This window comes from Nyctereutes procyonoides, unplaced genomic scaffold, assembly GCF_905146905.1.
Source record: "Nyctereutes procyonoides isolate TBG_1078 unplaced genomic scaffold, NYPRO_anot_genome, whole genome shotgun sequence".
NCBI classification, from domain to species: domain Eukaryota; kingdom Metazoa; phylum Chordata; class Mammalia; order Carnivora; family Canidae; genus Nyctereutes; species Nyctereutes procyonoides.
The window spans coordinates 15,640,066-15,659,325 of NW_026575125.1; the positions used below are offsets into that span (position 1 = coordinate 15,640,066).

At 41.5% G+C, this 19,260-nt stretch overlaps 1 protein-coding gene across 8 annotated transcripts in view; it reads right to left on the reverse strand.

Annotated features, from left to right (window-relative positions):
• The window catches only part of SH3KBP1 (SH3 domain containing kinase binding protein 1), a 336,529-nt gene that overhangs the window by 98,844 nt on the left and 218,425 nt on the right, over positions 1-19,260 (reverse strand). For 6 of the 8 annotated variants that reach the window (XM_055337567.1, XM_055337566.1, XM_055337564.1 and 3 more), the window contains one exon: positions 1,567-1,639. In XM_055337567.1, the coding sequence (XP_055193542.1) occupies positions 1,567-1,639 (73 nt within the window). Of the gene's footprint in view, positions 1-1,566; positions 1,640-4,040; positions 4,333-19,260 lie in introns of those variants that run through there. The other 2 variants (XM_055337568.1, XM_055337571.1) reach the window with 2 other exon arrangements.

Sequence of the window (19,260 nt, forward strand, 5' to 3'; positions counted from 1 at the left end):
GCAATTCTGGAGGTGGGACCCAGCAAGGTGGAGGGTAGGGCCCAGCTTTCCAAGTGATGCTGGAGCACACTCAAGTGTAAGAACTGCGGGGTTAGAGATTTAGACCAGGGGGCTTTCTGCCTATTATCAGGAATCTGACTATATCATTAATGGACAGAAGGCATGTAGACTTCATCTGAACCCTAAACATTAAGGCAGAGATCTAGCATCTGCATCTGCATCATCCATGAACTTATTTCTCAAAGCCACCATTTTTGGCTTGACAAGTCCCACAAACTCATTTTCTTAAGTCTAAGGCAGTATCACTCATTTGCTCTCAAATCTACCCATTTTGCCCTGCAAAACGAACTCTTGGTATATTATTTTGCAATTAAAAGAATAAAGCTAGGCTTTATTCCTACGTTAAACATAATTATATTTGTGTGATTTATGTTCTCTCAATCTTTGGCTTTCCAAACTAGATTAGTAGTCTGTCCATATTATCCTCACAATAAAATCTGAAGCTAAAAACAAAAACAAACAAACAACAACAATAAAACAAAATACCTAGAAGGAATTAAGTAATTGGTTCTGACCAGAGCACATCCAGAATGCCCTAGTTACTGGAAGGATAACAAAAGGAATTGGAGGCTTGCCAGGTTAAGAACTACAAATTCTGGATGCCCAGGTACATTTGCATTTCAGATAAACAACAAATGGTGCGTGGGACTTACTTACAACCAAAAAATTATTCACTGTTTATCTGAAATGTAAATGTACCTGGACATCCTGTATTTTAACTGGCAATGGACCCAAAGTAGGGAATACTGCCCTTTGGGAAGGTTTTGGGGAGACAGCCATCCTCAAATACTTAAAGAGCTATTAAGAGAAAAATGGGCTAATACCAATGTAGATTCCGATACTAAAATCTGTGGATAAAAATTACAGGAAGAGCATATCTGGCTCAATGGAAGAAAGACATCTGTATGTCAAGAGATAATAGCCGAGACAGGTGGAGGATGCTGGCAGGAAGGCAGGGTTTGGGAGTGCTGGTTGAGGTCTCAGGCTAGAAGATAGGGCCCTGGACTTGAAGGCCTGTGTGTCCCCAAATTGTTTGAGTTGCCATTCTCTAAAATCTTTCTGCCTCCCGAACTATGCAAAGTGCTTGGGTATACACAGATAAGCCGTGGCTCTGCACATGGGCAAGATACAGGTGGCAGGAAAGGACCATGTTCCAGAAGGGAGAAAACCCGCAGGAGTTCTGAACCTAACTTGTGCCCACCCACTGGCAGGACCTCATGAAACACATTTGGGTGTATTTTTTGTGATGTGTTTTTAAAAGCCATTAAGGTAAAAGGGGTTAAGGAGTACACTAACCATGACAAGCCCTGAGTAATGTACAGAACTGTGCAATCACTACATTGTACACCTGAAACTAACAGAACACTGTACATTAGCTACCCTGAAATTTAAAATAAAAAAGTTAAACAGCCATTTAGATTATGTGAGGATTTTTCAAAGGCATTTCCATGACTGGAAAACCCTTAACGGCTTCCAAGAGTAAACTGGAGAAATAAGGTAACTCACTCTTTGTCCTGCTGTCCATTTCTGGTTTTGACGGCTCCGGAGTTGTAGCTGGAGGTAACTTCTTTCCAATAGTCTGGGGAGGAAAGAGACCATTTTACTGAACAAGATGATTCTCTCCATTAAGCAAAGAAATAAAATCAAGTTCATGATGAAAAAATGCTCCCGACTGCTTCTAAAAACCACACACTTAAGTTTTTGCTGCTGCGTGTAGTGGTTGCCATTCTTCGACAGGTCAGACCCTCCGTGACAACCAAGTGGGAGGACCAGGTAGAAAGGGCTTTATCCTTGGAGGCACTCAGTACCTTTTATTGTCATTCTTCCTTATGTCCTTATTAAAAGTTTGATTATTTTCAGCAGACTAGACAGGCACATTTCCTCTCACATTATGAGAAGCTGACTACATCTGTTGGGGTACAGCAGCTGGCCCAGAGGAGGTGCTCACAAGTGTCTACAGAGCAGGAGAATGGTAGTAAGAGGGAAAGAATAAACAGACAGAAAGAAGGAAAGGGTAAAGGGATGGAGGGCCAGAAGGACAGGTGTACAGGCAGGTGGAAAGCGAGGCAGAAGCCTGAGTGTCCAGAGCAAGTGTGCCTTACTGTATCTCCTGGCCACCGAAAAAAATCCAACTTGTCTTGCAGGGTACAAGTCAACACATCCACGTCCTCAAGGACAGCTCTAGCTGCCCCAAAGGCGGAACATGGAGGGCCTGCAGCCCTCCTCTCACCAGCCTTTTAACCTTCCAGGGCTTTGAGAGAGGCCAGTGTCACAGATCCTAGGTGTTTATTTACTAAAAAAAAAAAAAAAATGAGTCTGTTTGAGTTCATTTTCTTTCCTTCATTCAAAGCTAATTCTATTATCATTTATTATTTATGACCATCCACCGAAAAGACTGATCTTGTCTCTGACTAAAGATGTTCCTGAAAACACAGGTGGCTCATAGGCTCAAAGTACCAAAAACGAAAAAGCAGACAGCAAACAAAATGATAGTTCCAAAGGTGAGGTCTCTTCCCACTCTTCTCTTTTGCCACCACATTCGTGTGATTATGCTTAAGGCCCAAAGAAACTGTCTATTGATACCAGCGAAATAGCTGTTGAAACCAAGTAGCTGGGGAAATCATTGCTACCCAGCAATGAATGCTTTCCCTAGTGAGAATTCCAGCCACTGGGAAAACCAAACATATCTGTCCTTCGAACACATGGAGAGGAATGAACTGCATAATTCAAAAACTGGCCTGGTGGAATGTTTCCTCAAATAAAACTGATTCACCACAGTTTTTAATTTGAAAAAGTTCTTCATGCTTCAAATGTTGAAACTAACATTAAATATGAATAAATCACAGAAAGAGGATAAGATAAATCAAATCCTCAGACCTTCATGAATTTTTAAAAACATTTGTGACAGAAAGCTTTTACATTTTACACGGTGACATTTTTATTTAGTGCCACAGGGCTTTCTAAATTGGATAAAAAATGAAACCCAAAATATCATGCCACCCCTTGACGGCTGCTAAGTACTCAAACTAATAACATTTTGTGATTCCAAGGAAGCATCAAGGAGGAAGAAAGCATGTTGTTATTTGGCCATAAGGTCAAATTTGACGAAAAACCGTCCTTAGAATTATCTTGAAAAATCAGGAAGTGCCGAGAAGAGGAGACACTGTCAAGTGGCATTCACATTCCTGTTTGCACTTCCAATGGCATCCTCCTCAATCTCCATCCTTCCCTTAGGGACTGAAACAAAGCATCACTGTTGTTAACTCATTAGGAAGAAGAAAAGTAATACCATTAATACTTTAGTGATTACTGACAGTGGAGAGAGGAAATCAGGAAAATACAGAAAGGAAACACTGCTCATTCCTGACTTGGGTTCCTTTCTGGGTAAAAATGAGGCTTCCTGGGGATCCCTGGGTGGCTCAGCGGTTTAGTGCCTGCCTTCGGCCCAGGGCGTGATCCCAGAGTCCCGGGATCGAGTCCCACATCGGGCTCCCTGCATGGAGCCTGCTTCTCCCTCTGCCTGTGTCTCTGCCTCTCTCTCTTTCTGTGTCTCTCATTAATAAATAAAATCTTTTTTTTTAAAGGAGGCTTCCAATGGTCTGGGCTTTATTTTATTTTATTCTTTTAAAGATTTTATTTATTTATTCATGAGAGACACAGAGAGAGAGGCAGAGACACAGGCAGAGGGAGAAGCAGGCTCCATGCAGGGAGCCCGATGTGGGACTCGATCCCGGGAACCTGGGATGATGACCTGAGCCAAAGGCAGAAGCTCAACCACTGAGCCACCCAGGCATCCCCCAGTGGTCTGGGCTTTAAACCAGATGCCTTCCTTTAGGGAACCCTTCACAGGTTGTGTGTTCTTACAACTGCCTCTTATTTAGTAACAAAACGAAGTGCTGTTCATGGTCTCTGACGCCCTGGTTCACAGGACAGCAAAAGCTAAGAGACATCAAGAAGAGCCACCAGTTAAATACACTTACTTCTATACAGAAAGACACGCGAATGCAGAGCTTACTCTGTTCTTTCTCCTCACGGTTTCAGAAAATACTGCACACCCTGGCCTCTGTGTGGATCCCAGCAACAGGGGTGATGGTGAGGCTGATAATGCACTCATCTGCCAGGGGCGCTGGACTTAAATGGACTCCTTCTTCTTTTGGGCCGTGATTGAAGGTCAAGAGTAAGGCAAGTTCCTCCCCTCTCAGCCTGATCCCCCAGGCGGGGAAGATTCAGCTGTTTCTCTCTTCTCTAGGACCTAGGCCTGGCGGAGTACAGCTCCCAGACGTGCAGCACAGTATCTATCACTGGGAACTTGCTAGTAAAGCCAATTCCCGGGCCCCACCCTAGACTTTCTCAATCAGAAACTCTGGGGACGGTGCCCGGCAGTCTCTGTCTGAACACACCCTCCAGGGGATGCTGATGCACGCTCAAGATCCAGAAGCCCTGACGTAGATGTGGGTGGGACTCCATCAGCACTAACCAAATACCTCTCTTGGATTAACAATGCAGGTGCCTACTCTCATACCTCCATACATCATAAACCATCTTTTTCACTCTTCTTACTCTTCTCTCTCTCCTTCCAGAAGGCCTTGATGCCTTTTACCTTCTCTGCTCTCTGGTGGTGTAACAACTCATCACTCCTATTATGTCACTCAGCTCAGAGAGGAACGAGAGTTTAGTGGAGCTGACAGTGGGAGACGATGTCACTGAGGGGAGAGAATGGGAGCCCAGGTGGCTATGAGACCCTTCACTAAAGAAACCCTGAGAGGATGGGTGTGGGAAGGGACAGATGGACGAATGGACAGGAAGATGGTTTTGTATCAACAATGGATGACCATCCCTAGCCTCAGACTACTTTGAAGGCCAAGTGAGCAGATGTGCATGACTGCACGAACTTTCAGGGAGAGCCAAGTCCTGTGGCTTTCAGAGTGTTTCCCTCTACGGGTATGGTAGATGGGACATCTCTTCATTGTACGAGACTGTCTCCCACACTACACTAAAGGATATCTGGCAACTTTTGCTCCTGCCCACTAATAGCCTGCAGTGCTCCTCCATAAATGCATCCACCCCAAATGCCCTACCCCTTTCTAATCACCACATTTTAGAACCTCTGTCCCTGCCTTTCTCCTAAATATAAGAACAAAAACAAGGGGCAATGAAATACTGCTTTCTCACCAGGCTTTCAGCTTCCCCTACATGGCTGAAAACAACTTTGGTCCACTAGGATAAAAGCGAAAAGACTCTCAACTTTCAAAGGGCAATACCTAGCTCTAGTACACACATAGGTCATATATAATTGAAGGCCAGGCCTAAGTGGACAGAGAAATCAGGGAATCACATCCAAACATCTCTCATCTGCCTTGCAGGCAGTGAAGAAGGATGTTAGGCTTCCAGTAGCTATGGAAGAGGATTCAGGATCTCTACTCACTGCTTCTTCAGCAGGGTTCCGGGATTTTGCCCTCCTAAGAAGGTAGCTTATCCAGGACAAGGACTGGCCATGCACTTGGGGGTTGTGTTGACTCTGCTCAGGACATAGCTCTTTCACTCCTAAGAGATGGGCAACAGGCCCATTTTACCATCTGCCTTGCAAAGGAACACTTGCCAGCTACGCTCCACAGCTCAGCCCAGCATTTCCTCTTCTCTGTGCTGTGGCCTAAAGACTTATTAGTACCAACATCTATGCTACTCTGTTCTGTTTGCCCCCCCCCATCTTGGAGCTGCTGCTTAGTCTGGGAGTAGATGTCCATACGGATGACTGTATAAAGCTGAAGACTCTACAAATAGACAATTATTGATTGCCACTGATATCATCTACTATTGCTATGGATCTACTTCGACATACAGTCATCACCAGGCTGCCAGCAACTTTTGTCTCTCCTACCACATCCTAATCTCCATTTAAAAAAATGACTTTTAAAAATAAATAACTAAAAAAATTCATTCCTTTGAATATTTAAGACCAGAAGTCTCTCAACTATTTGCTTTCTTGACAAAAGTATTAAGTTTCTGGGGGGTTTGTGTACAGTAGGAGCATCATATATACTCCTAGCTCCACAAGATCTGGTAATATAGCATTGGGAAAGATAAGCCCCATATGATTTCAGTTACTAGACAAGTAATTTTTTTTTCCTTTTCTATGCCAAAATGAAGAAACTAATGCTTGTAGGAAAGACAGTCACTGGATTTGAGCCCAGTGGAATCCAGTTCCCTAATGACTAATATATCTGTTTCTCTTTGTGACTGATGGAGCGTGAGACCAGGGTCCTACTCAAATCAACCCACTCCTGTGACTTCATTATAACTCAGATATAAACTCCTTTGAGTGCATGCAATTTTCTCATTATAGGACAATGCTAAAGAGAAAGAAGTTTAAGTCCCATCTCTGAAAAGTCCCCTCTCCAAGAATACCACACATAATTCTTCATCACAAAGGCAACCAGGTTCAGTGGATAGGGGGAAGAGAGTGAGAGCTCCCTAAATTCTAGCAGTCAGTGAAGCCTCTCTGTTAGTAGACCAGGTTTTCAGATACCTATTCTAGAAGAGGGTGATCTTCTGAGAAGCTATACATAGACATTACTCAAGTGCTCACAGAAAGCCAAACACATGAGATAACTCTTCAAACAGCTGGTAAAATATAAGATAAAGGATGGCTCTTTCAAGGCATTCCTTTTACTACACTTGTGTCTAACAGTATTCCTTCTGGGATGCCTGGGTGACTCAGTGGCTGGGTGTTGGCCTTCGGCTCAGGGCGTGATCCTGGAGTCCCGGGATCGAGTCCTGCATCGGGCTTCCTGCGTGGGGCCTGCTTCTCCTGCCTGTGTCTCTGCCTCTCTCTCTCTCTCTCCTCTCTCTCTCTCTCTTTCTCCCTCTCTGTGTGTGTGTGTGTTTCTCAAGAATAAATAAATATTTTTTAAAAATAACAGTATCCCTTTCCTTTCTGCTCAGTACAGATTTATTAAGTGCCTGTTCAATGCGAGACAGGGAAGCATATGAAAAGGCAGGAGGATGCCACACATCACTGCAAACACTGAAACGGCAATGCATTGGGTTTTCCAGAGTGCTGTGTTGAGGAGTGTATAGCAATGTAGCATGGTTACCCCAAATGTTAGTCACATACAGGATATGGGGAGATAAAAGCTACAGGAAATAGTGACTGGAGAAAACAAAACAGTATGTATATGTAACCATATCCACAACTTTTTAGCTTTCATTTAACATCATAACTCTGAAAGGATGCACAAATTACTAAAGCTTACTGTAAACTCTGAATATTTCTTTTTAAACACCCCCTTCACGAACACCTATAATTGATGATATTATGAAAAGTCTTCCTGCTGCTCAGCAGGGAGCAGTAGGAGCAGAGCCAAAGCCCTGAAGCTCATGTCAGAGCCAGAAGAGAACAAGCACAAAGGAGCATCCTTACAATGTGTGCCTGTGAGCTTCTGATGGAAGCCTTTTCTACTTGCTGGGAAATTTACATTAGCAACTGTCAATTTGCCCATCTTTGGTTGGCTCAGTTTAAACTATTTAATATCAACAGGACATATGGCAGAGTAAAATGCAACTCAAAATTCTGAAGATAAAATGCACGGTCCAGTAAAAGTAAAAATATATTTTTAGTTCCATTCTAGAGACAGAGGTCACCTTTAAAACATCTCACATACCACTAGGTCAATTCTGACATCTCCAAAGAGGCATGCTTCAGCCTATTTTTAAGCACCACTATAAGAAAAAGAATTGTTAAAGTAATCTTCTGACTATAAAATTGGGCTTAAGACCTACAGTTAGTTACTTATATAGCGTTTATTTCCCTGGTTGTCTTGAAAACTTAGCAATAATTCAAGTTACGCTAAACCTCTTTGCCCAATCATGGGTGAAGACCTTATCAGATTCAGAGCTGCTTTGGAAGCATTTGTTAACTGTATTACACTGAGAAGTTTAACTGCTTTTCTCCCTTTTTCCTCTTCAGATATAGTGACCTGCTTGAGAGCAGGACCTAGATATTATTTTATTCTCTATCTCCACAAAGGATGTGAAGGGTCAGTAAGTGTTGAGTGGAGCAGGGAGTTTGGGGGTGCCATGGACTCCCCCTTTGCCCTAGCATTAGCATCCTCCCACAACACAACTGGTGAATGAGGGGAGAGGTCCTTCTTGACAAAGCAGACCAGGAGGCCCTCTTAGAGCCCCATGGTTTGTCACTGCCATGTATCAGATCTTTCCAGCATAGTTTTAGGTGACAACACATTTTCCGGGATATCGTCCTAGACCTGTTGCCCCGGCCTCACTCCCTTGTACCCATGCCCCTGAGCTCCTATTAATTATTAGTCACCATAAAGCAGAATCCAGTCTCAGTCATGTTTCTGGTAGACAGCTCTCTGCCTATGGTTTCCAAATATTCATCCTAGCCTATTGCCTCATGTTCCCTCAAGTTCCTATCTATTATGATCAAAAGACGTTCATCTGGAGGTTTCATTATCATCCAGGTATGTACACCATTCTCTTGTTCTGAAATAATTTTCCAAAGTATGTTCCCAAGATATTCAACCAACCAACCAACTGCCAAAACAGCTAATCCCACAATCTGGTAAATACGGGAAACATCGAACACTTGGCCTAATACTTGCATAATAGCATATTAAAGGCTCTGGAAAAAAAAAGGCTCTGAGAAGTCCTATAGTTACTGTTTAACTTTATCCTTAGCATTACCTAAGTGTTTTCTAAATGTAACTGGTACTCCTTCTGCTGCCTATTAACACACCATAAGAATGAGTAGTGTATGGAATAGTTGAATAAACACCACTACCTCTGCTTCCTAAAATCTCAGGACTCATCCTCTTCGTTTCCTGGACTCACGACTTAGAACCCACCCTTGATTACTCTCTTACTGTATCTTCTCATATCTGATGCACACCAAGGCCCTGTTTTCAGATTTACCCTTTCCTCCTCTTTGACCCAAGCCTAGAGCCTTGTTACCATCACAGGGACTGTTCCACTAATTTTCTAGACGAGAATCCTGTTCCCCAGTTCAGGCTAACTTCCTCTGATTTCCCATGAGACTCAGATTTTAGTCAACTTCCACCATCATCCCTTACTATATCTACTTCAAAACACTCAGGGAGGGCAGCCCAGGTGGCTCAGCAGTTTAGTGCCGCCTTCAGCCCAGGGTGTGATCCTGGAAACCCGGGATTGAGTCCCACGTTGGGCTCCCTGCATGGAGCCTGCTTCTCTCTCTGCCTGTGTCTCTGCCTCTCTCTCTCTGTCTCTCTCTCTCTCTTTCTCTGTCTCTCATGAATAAATAAACAAAATCTTTAAAAAAAACACTCAGGAAAAAAAGCCACTCAGAATATATACTGCTACTTAATGGCTGTTTATATAAATTCCCAAAGCCCTGAAGAAATTTACTTCCAATTGCCTCAACCAGCCATATCTCTCAATGGCTGGTATCTTTCCCTTGTGCTCTTAAGACTAATAGCCAACTTTCTCTGCATATAAAACTCCAAAGCCCATCTTAGATGCTTCCATTAGGTCTTCCGGGGTTTACTCTTTCAATCTGTCCAATAAAAGTTTAGTATCTGTCATTCTACTGAACATGTATATATGAAGTCTGTTTTCTGTTAGTGTATTTCTCTCTCTCCCCGAGACACTTGCACGCATTTGTGTGTATCGGTAGAAAGATGTATCTGTGAATTTCAGCCAATTCTATCATTTATCATGCACTTTATCTTCTGCCAGGATTTGATCATGTGGGTCACTTGTTTGCATTTTGAATAGCTCTAGAGACCATGCCCTAAAAAAAACTAGAAAGAACCCTAGAATACATTCTCAGGTAGGGTAGGATTTTCTCTTTGTCAAAACAAAATAAGGTTTAGTAGAGGCTTCTACTCCTGCTGGGGAAACCAACATTGAAGAATGGATCAAAACCTACTTAAGTGCTCAATGAGGTGGAGAATGGACATTCAGACAACATTAAAATCATAGAAGGCAGCTCTCCAAACATCTGACACTATATGAAAAAAATACTGTTTATATTTTACCCCCACTGTTCCCAAGAGAGAAGCCTGCATGCTATTTTGTTGTAGGATCATCTTATTCACAGAGGATGAACAAGCCAAAGTAAATTTCCATTGCATATACCACTTAGACAAAATACAATTCGCCATTATACTCTAAAAGACTATTTTCAGTGTTATGACACATAAAAGGAAAATGTAAACCTTCCTTAGACTAGAGGATTTAGTTTTATCTTTTGATTAACAATGCTCTCTTTTTAGATGCACCTGGAGAATTAAAAAAGAGTATGAGTAAGGGAGATAGAAGGATGGTATGGCAGGAGTAAATACCATGGGGCTGGTTTGAGTTTTGTTCATCCAGGGCTTTAATAGGAAACTTGCTGAACTTTTGTAGACCAAGTCCTAATTTTCCTATAAAGTAGCTATATGAATCCAATTAACATACAAAGATGCTTTCTGGATTTAAAATATTTTGATTTATTCAATCACAACATAGTCTAGGCCATGTCCCCTTACCCGGGTTGGCACCTCCTCCCTCAGTGACTTTGAATCCCATCTCACTTTTAAGGTTCAAGTAAAGTCCAACTGGCTACATGAAGCCAGTTTCAGTAATGTTTCTACTGACATGCAGCCCCCAGTGGTTCATGACATTTTTTTAAAAAGATTTTATTTATTTATTCTTGAGAGATACAGAGGGAGAGAGGCAGAGACACAGGCAGAGGGAGAGGCAGGCTCCCTGCGGGGAGCCGGATGTGGGACTCGATCCCAGGACCCCGGGATCACAACCTGAGCCGAAGGCAGATGCTCAACCACTGAGCCACCCAGGTGCCCCAGATCATGACATTTTTATGACACGCTTGAGGGCAAAACCACACTTCTTAGTTTTCCTTTATATCTCAAAAGTGAAGACTAGCCTGCCCTCTCTCTCCTTCCCCTACCCCCTCCCTCCCCTCCTTCCTTTCATTCTATGCTGGAGGCTGGGTAGCAGTATATATTCTGAGTGGCTTTTTTCCCCTGAGTGTTTTGAAGTAGATATAGTAAGGGGTGATGGTGGAAGTTGACTAAAAGATGAGATGGACAAAGTCCTGGACCTTTACTAAGTTCAAAATTTAGTAGCAGAGACAGACTCATTAGCAGAGCATCATAGTACTGAGGGATGAACACTACAAATAAAGATGTATAGAAGAGAAAAAAAGGAGCCATTAATAGTTCCACACTGGGAAATAAGTCTCACAGCACTGATGAAGCTTGAGGCAAATCCTGAAAAGTGAGCAGAAACTTGCCAGGTAGAGAATGATGGAAAGGGTCTAGGGAAAGAGAAGCAGGAGTGAAAGTGAGAATGTGTGCAGGGAAAGGGGGTGTGAGGAGGAAGGGAGAGCTACTTGGGTCAGGAGGCCAGCAAGGTAAGTTGGGGCCAATATTAAGTTTGTGCATTATCTTAAAGGCAACTGGTAGTAAGCAGAGATGTAGTGTGATCAAACTTGCGACCTTAAGACCAAAGATTTGGTGGCCTCCAAAAGAATGGAGAAAGTAAAGACATGCAAAAGTCAAGGGGCTAAACAGGAGGTTGCCACAATGATCCAACCAAGGCAGTGAAACGAAGAATGTAAAAGAGACGTTGGAGAAGTATTTGGACCTCTCCATACTTTCAGGCACCACAGGGAGAAGTTGGTGATTGTGAACTAGTTTGAATATGGACAAAACCCAAACTGTGTTACATTCTTGAGTCTACATATATACATTTTCCATAGGTACTGAGCGCCAGTGACGCACTGAGAGCAAAATTAAGTTCAGATCCTGGGACGCCTGGGTGCTCAGTGGTTGAGCATCTGCCTTTGGCTCAGGTCATGATACCAGGGTCCTGGGATTGAGTCTCCCATCAGGCTCCTTGCAAGGAGCCTGCTTCTCCTTCTGTCTATGTCTCTGCCTTTCTCTGTGTCTCTTATGAATAAATAAATAACATCTTTTCTGTCTTTTTTTTTAATAAATAACATATTTTTTTTTAAAAAAAGTTCAGATCCTGATTAGAGAGCAAAGCAGCCCATCACAGAGACTCAGGGAAGCATTTCAGAGAATCTATCCTAAAGTGAAGAATCATAGTGAATGTGTTCTCAGTGCTCCAAGGCTGGTATGGTGATGTTTTGGAGAAAAATAGTAGGCCTGTGATAGTTGTGAACAGTTAGCTTACTGTTAAAACACCAATAAATCTACCATTTGAAAACTAAAATACTTTTTTAAAAACAGAGACACAGAAGAAGCTCTTGAAACATATGAAAAAGTATCGTTCTAATCTGACAAATTTAAAGTAAACAGTTTAGTCAAATATGTCTCCAAAAATGTCTTACACTAGAGACAAAAATGGGAAATTTCTTTCCCCAAAAGAGAAGGGGCGCCTGGGAGGCTCAGTTGGTTGGGCATCTGCCTTCAGCTCAGGTCACCATCTCCCAGCCCTGGGATCGAGCCCGCTGTTGGGCTCTGTGCTCAGTGCAGAGTCTGCTCCTTCTCTCTCTGCCTCTCCCCCTGCTCTTTCTTGCATGCACTCTCTCTAATAAATAAAGTCTTAAAAAAAAAGAAATTTCCAGAGAAGCTTTTATGTCCTTCAGAGCAAGGAAAGGAAAGGAAATCGTTTCAGAGAAGAGGTAATATTTGCAGCAATGTTTTATTGTTTTGTTTTCAAGTAAAACAGCTATTTATAGGGCTAGGGCACACACTGGAGTATTATTCAGCCTTAAAGAAGAAGGAAATCTTGACACATGATACAACATGGATGGATGAACCTTGAAAACATTAAAATCAGTGAAATAAGCCAGTCACAGAGGGACAAATCCTATATGATTCTACTCATACAAGGCACCTAGAGGAGTCATATTTTTAGAGACAGAAAGTAGAAGGGTGGTCGTCAGGGGCTGGGGGCAGAGGGAATGGAGGGTTAGTGCTAAAGGAGTATAGAGCTTCGGTTTTGCAAGACGAAGGGATTTCTGGAGGTGGATAGTGGGGATGGCTGCATAACAATGGAAATGTACTTAATGCCACAGAAGTATGTACCTAAAAATGATTAAAATGGTAAATTTCATGTTATATATATTTTACCGCACATTGTCAAAAGGTTTAGAGAATATGCCTCTTTCCCTATAAGCCTCTATGCATGAATGTTGACGAGAATGGCCAGAAACTGCTCATGAGCCTCTAATACCCTGCTACTTAATATTCAACCACAAAATAATCTGGGGTGCAGTCAGCATCAAAAGAGGTGAGTTGGAGAACAACCCCATCTTTGTCCAGAAGCTCATTTCAGTCTTAGAGGAAACACTCCTTCCATTTCTATGAAGGACAACCTACTGCTTCCAGAAAGACAGTCTCTCAGTCTGGCTCCTGCTACAGAGCTCTGGTTTTAATGCTGCCAGGCTCATTCTTCCCTTTCATTGCCTGCTCCACAGATTTCCAAAGAATAACTCTTATCCCCCCCCTTTTTAAAAATCATCTGGTCTCCCCGATTTTACAGAAGAAGGGAAGAGAAAACTGCATCAAAACTTAAAGACTCGATGATACCATCTTTATATTTTATTTCATTAGAAAGAACGAGTTCACGACACATACTTATTCAAAACAGGAACCTCCAAATATATGCAGAGATCAGGCACATATTGGTTACATCTTCTAGACAGAGAGTGAAATACTTAGAAAGAGGACCCCAAGGTGCCACAAGAATGGATATCCTTCAAGAGAGATCAAATTAACCTCAGGGCACTCTAGTTACTAGTTACTAAGCCATATTCAACAATAAGGGGTGAACACAAATTCTGTGTTTTCCATGAAAATATCCTACATGTCAACCCTTGGACTCTCTTACACCTTCCATGTTCCTACTGCAGATGCTTTGAATCTCCTGAACAACACTCACTACCCTCTCTGCTTTGGATTTATGGCTACTTATGTGTAGTCTGTCTGATGGACTAGAATACAAGTGGGGGCGGGGCCAGGACTGCATTCTTGGTAATCTCTGTATCCTTGGGTACATCTTGCATACTGGAGGCACTAAATATTCATAATTTACTTCAGTCAACAATAAATTCATTCATCAAAAATATTTAGATCTATGGAGAAAGTACTGTGTGCCATGCATTTTTGAGGTGCTAGGGATAGAACAACAGAACGAATAAACTTTCCCCGCCTTTCATGACGGTATCTAGCAAGAGTGACTTCATATTAAGTAGGATTCCTCTCTATGAACAGACTTACCACTATGTGATCTCGGGCAAGTTACTTAACCTCTCTATACCCCTGTCTCCTTGTCTGAAATGGAAATGATACCATGTACCTTATAGATTTTCTAGGAGGATTAAATGGAAAAATGTATATAAAGTGCTTAGCTATTATTGCTATTATTGAATTTTACTGAATAAAAAAATCAATCATCATAATGCTCTTTATGAATCTAGTTACAAAGAATGACTGTTTCGATTACAGCAGCTTTTTAAAACAATAGGTTAACTGGCCCATTCCTTTGCTTGGGGAATGGAGAACATGAAGCGACTTTTACAAGACAGTCATGCGGCAGAGACGAGCTTGGAGCAAAGCTATAATTCTGACAAATGAGCAAGGAAGAAAAGCAACAGCAATCACCATATAGTCATTGCCTGGGAGGAAAAACAGACAGAACAAAGAAAATGGGAGAAACAACTGAGGCCAAAGCCGACAACCAACAGAGCTTTCAGGTCAATAAAGCTTCGGTTAAGGTGGCACCCTACAGTGAGTGGCCGGAAGACTGTTCCAGAAGCCCCTCAAATACAGGCCCATGCCAACTGCTTCTGGCTGCATCCAAACTGTTATCTACTGTTAACGATGGAAAAATAACAAGGCGTGTGTCTGGGAAAAATGGCCTGTTGTCAGAGAACAGAAAGCCTTTTATTGGGAATTTTGATACTCAGGAGCAAACACACCACCACAGAAAATCACTCCGAGCCATCTTTTACAAAGCTTGGCATCCATTCAACAATGGATGAAGAAATCCTAAATGGTTAGGCCAAACAGATACTCCTCCCAAGGCAGTTAAGAAACATGGACCAAATGAAACCATAAACTCATGTGGTACAGATTTCTAAAGCTACTAGTAGAAATTACTGAGACACTTAGATGTGAAAAGCTGAATTCACAGTTCACTACCTGGAAGCAGCCAGGGCTCTTGCCGAAGGCTGCTCTTAAAGGCTTCTTTCAGTATCAGCAAGGATGAGACGACGGGAATTCTGTTCAGACCTTATAGGTAGTACATCAAATTCAACAAACCTTTGTGGAATGCCTACCACTACACAGCCCGCAAGCCCAAACTGCTTTCCTACATTATTTTTATGTTTTATGTTTTCAAGAACATGCTGTGTTTTCAGCTATAATGTGGGAGATTTAGACATAATGTTGACAGGAGTCAATGCAACCAACAAATTCTATTTCTCCCAGATCCTCGAGGTATCTAGAGCCTTGCATTTAAACATTCCACACACTTTAAGAGATGTTTCACTAAGTTTGTAATAACATAGGAAATTTTATATAATGCTAAGTGGAAAAGATGCACAAGTATGTGTATGAAAAAAAAATTATGTGTGTGGTATGATCTCAACCAGTTAAAAATGTGTGGCAGGGGAACCCTGGGTGGCTCAGTGGTTTAGCACCTGCCTTCGGCCCAGGGCGTGATCCTGGAGTCCCAGAATCGAGTCCCACATTGGGCTCCCTGCATGGAGCCTGCTTCTCCCTCTCCCTGTGTCTCCACCCACCCCCCACCCGCTCTGTGTGTGTGTGTGTGTGTGTGTGTCATGAATAAATAAAATCTTTTTTAAAAATGTATGGCAAAAGGGTTGAAAGTAAACACAAAAACAAAAGTCAACATAGTTCGCCCCAAGGTGATTAAATTACAGCACTTTTTACTTTTTTTTTTATTTTTCTACTCTCCAGTGTTTTTACAAACCAGTTATTATTTTTACAATGAGAAAAAATAAAGTTTTAAGAAAATAGCACATACTAACTAGAAAGGATGGCCTACCTCTCTACGTTACTGACTTCTTTCCATAAGGCCTGATTTGATATGCAATACCTCCTAACTAGAAATCACATGCAGCTTTTATTAGTAGGTCATTATATTTCCTTTTCCAAGTCATTAGTAAGGATGTTAAGAACATCAGATGTAAAATGAGTCATGACAATAATTCACAAGACACCACCCATATTGAGCATCGCCTACCATTTATCACCACCCTTTACTTATAGTTATTCATCAGCTCTTAACCTCAGTGACTGCGTAGATATAAAATCATTTCTAATTAATGCCGTTCCAAAAAAGGATCAAGATATTGTATCATGTTTTCAAAGTTAAGAAAATAGATTTCCTGCTCTTCTGATTGAACCCATGAATTCCTATTCAAATGTGTGACAGGAACTGAAAAAAAGTGGAGTTTACTTTGTAACTTTTTCACATATGATCAAAGACAAAAATTCTAGATTCCTCATTTCCCAGTATTTGAAGAAGTAATGATTGAAAGGGTGTGATTTATTTGCAATGGAGTCTGTGGCTTTATTGCCCTGTTTTCTAGTGGTTCTCCAGTTCTCCAAAAGGAAAAACTTTTTATTTTACCTTATTTTATTTTTTTTAAAAAACTCTTTTTAAACACAAACTGAAGTAATGATTATAGTTCCTCAAATGAAAAAAAAAGTGATGAAAAGCAGGCCCCCCCCAAATTTTGAGGTTTCATTTTTCCTCTGCTTTTAGAACTACTTACTTAAGTGTATCATAATCTTAAAATCACATAGATTTCACGGTTATTTTCATTTCTCAGCTATTTGACAACTGTCTCCACTTAATGTGAACATACTTTGATTTTGCTGTTTTTCAAAATCACGCCTGCTTTTTTTTTTTTTAAGGGAACTGAGGTTAGGGTGTAGATGGGTTGAATCAACGCACTTTTAAGAGGAATCTTTTGGTGGACTGATTTCTGGTCTGCTGGAGAAAAAGTTCAATTCAGCCTGTGTTGGGCTATCATGCATATTCATTCACTCATTCAAAGTTACAAGTCTCTTCAGTAGCAAATCTCAGGTAAAAAAAGGAGTTCTCTTAAGGCTGGAATTCTAGGGTGCCTGAGATGAGTTTTAGGCAAATTAGATGCTCACCAAATGAACAAATGGTATGTCGTTCATTACTCATTTTGCATGTTCTCATTTTCCTGTACTAAAATGTTTCCCCATTCTCTTCTCTTTTCTTTGTAACATACACAAAGACACCAAACCACACTAAATAGAGGGGAAGAAAACCCTCATTTGAAAAACAAAACAAAACATAAAATCACCTATTTTAATCATGTGCTTTTTTAAATGGCACTTTTATAATTCTATGTTATTTTTTAAAAAGGTATGTTTTATTTGTTTCACAGGGGTGGGGGGAGAGAATGTGTGCAGTAAAATATCCCAACTGATGCATTTTCTGGTCTTGAGAAATTCCTTGTCCTTTTCTATTACAATGGAGAATGTTCTTTTCAGTGCTTTCCACTTCTGAGTTCCTGAGAGCTCCAGCTCTCTTGCCACCGTCCACAAAGTCTCGCTACAGGCTCCACACAGGGAAAACAGTACAGATTCATGGAAGATGGTGGCAAAGAAGGACAATGAGCAGGAATCGTACTTCTGGAGTTTCTAACCTATTCCCTAACTCCCGAGTTATCATGCTTGATTTATTTCAGAGATGGGTTTCAGATGGTTATCTATCCACTTCTACAGGGACTTTCAGGAAAAGATTTCCCCGTCCTCCTTGCCATGGGACAAGGAAGAGTCTATCAGGCCTCAGTATTGGCCACATCTTCCTTATTCCTAACCTGATCACCATGCCTCAGGTTACAGGGGGGCTCCCCTTTCAGCCATCAGGAGACCAGAGGTCAAGCAACCATCAAACCCCATGTAAGCCTTCACTTCCTTCCAAAACTCCATTTAGCCTCTCTTTGTGATGATGACCACCGTTTGTCCACAGCACCTGACTTTCAATTTCTTGACCATTTCCATTCACGGCCTTCGGTCACTGCCTCTCTGGATACCCCAGTCTCTTTCTAGTCATTGAATTTCATGAGAAGACAATCAGGCCACATTCGAATCTTCATTTCAGATAGACTTTCTAGACTAAAGTCAGGATTGGGCTACACACAAGCATACTGCTCTATGGCCCCATAAAACAATTTCTTAGTACTTGGAAACTACTGTGATCCCTCCCCTGACCTGGCTCTATCTCTTTTGGCCCCACTAATTTTTTCAAGACTTCTTTTCATCTTATATTCAGACGCTTTTCTGCTCTCCTAACTAGTGAGCTATGTATGACTGAAGGATCTAGTCGAAAAACCTGGCATTGTTCGAACTCTTGGGCAGTAAATACAAAAATTACACCAAATTATCAGAGATCCTATAACCCTTACTGGGAAGCATGGTTAGTTCGCCCGTCTATTACATCCTGCTCACCTCTAGACTGCAAAGAGACAGTGTGACCTGCATCGCTTAGTCAGATTACTTATATGTGCAGGCACAGAATTGCCAGCTTTGTAATGTTTCAGCCTGTTCCAAATCAAAAAACAACAATAGCTGTATTCCTGTCACTGGAAAAAGTAGGATTCTAAATTATGAACCAGCCAACTTTCTCTGTTTCTAGCAATGCCTGAATGTGGAGGGGATACTGGGGTTTGAAACAAAAGAACTCTATCTGTAATTAGACACTAAGGACACGTAATGTGGGCAGCTCTCTCGTTGCAGCAATCAGACAGTACTAGCACTGTACCAGGAGGGCAAGTTGGGACTACTCCAGGATCAAACGTCTTGATACTGTACATCATTACTTCTCGTATCAACTTTCTTAATAGTCTAGAAAAGGTACTCAAGAACTTTCAGAAAAACTGCTTCTGGTAGAGAGAGAAAATGAAAAACCCAACTAAGAAATCAAAACAAAAAGAACAGACTGAACAGATGCTACCAAAACAAATGGAGCAAAACATATTAAAATCGCTGGTGGGTGAAAATGCTTAGCAAGTGAAAGAAGAAAAAAGAAAATGAGGCAGTAAATTCATCTTTACCACTTCTAACTTCCTCATCTTAAATGAGCAAAACAGAAATACAGCTTCTAAATGATAGAGACCCCAAATATCTGCCTTTAGTTGTCCAAACATTACCTCTTCTATTCCTC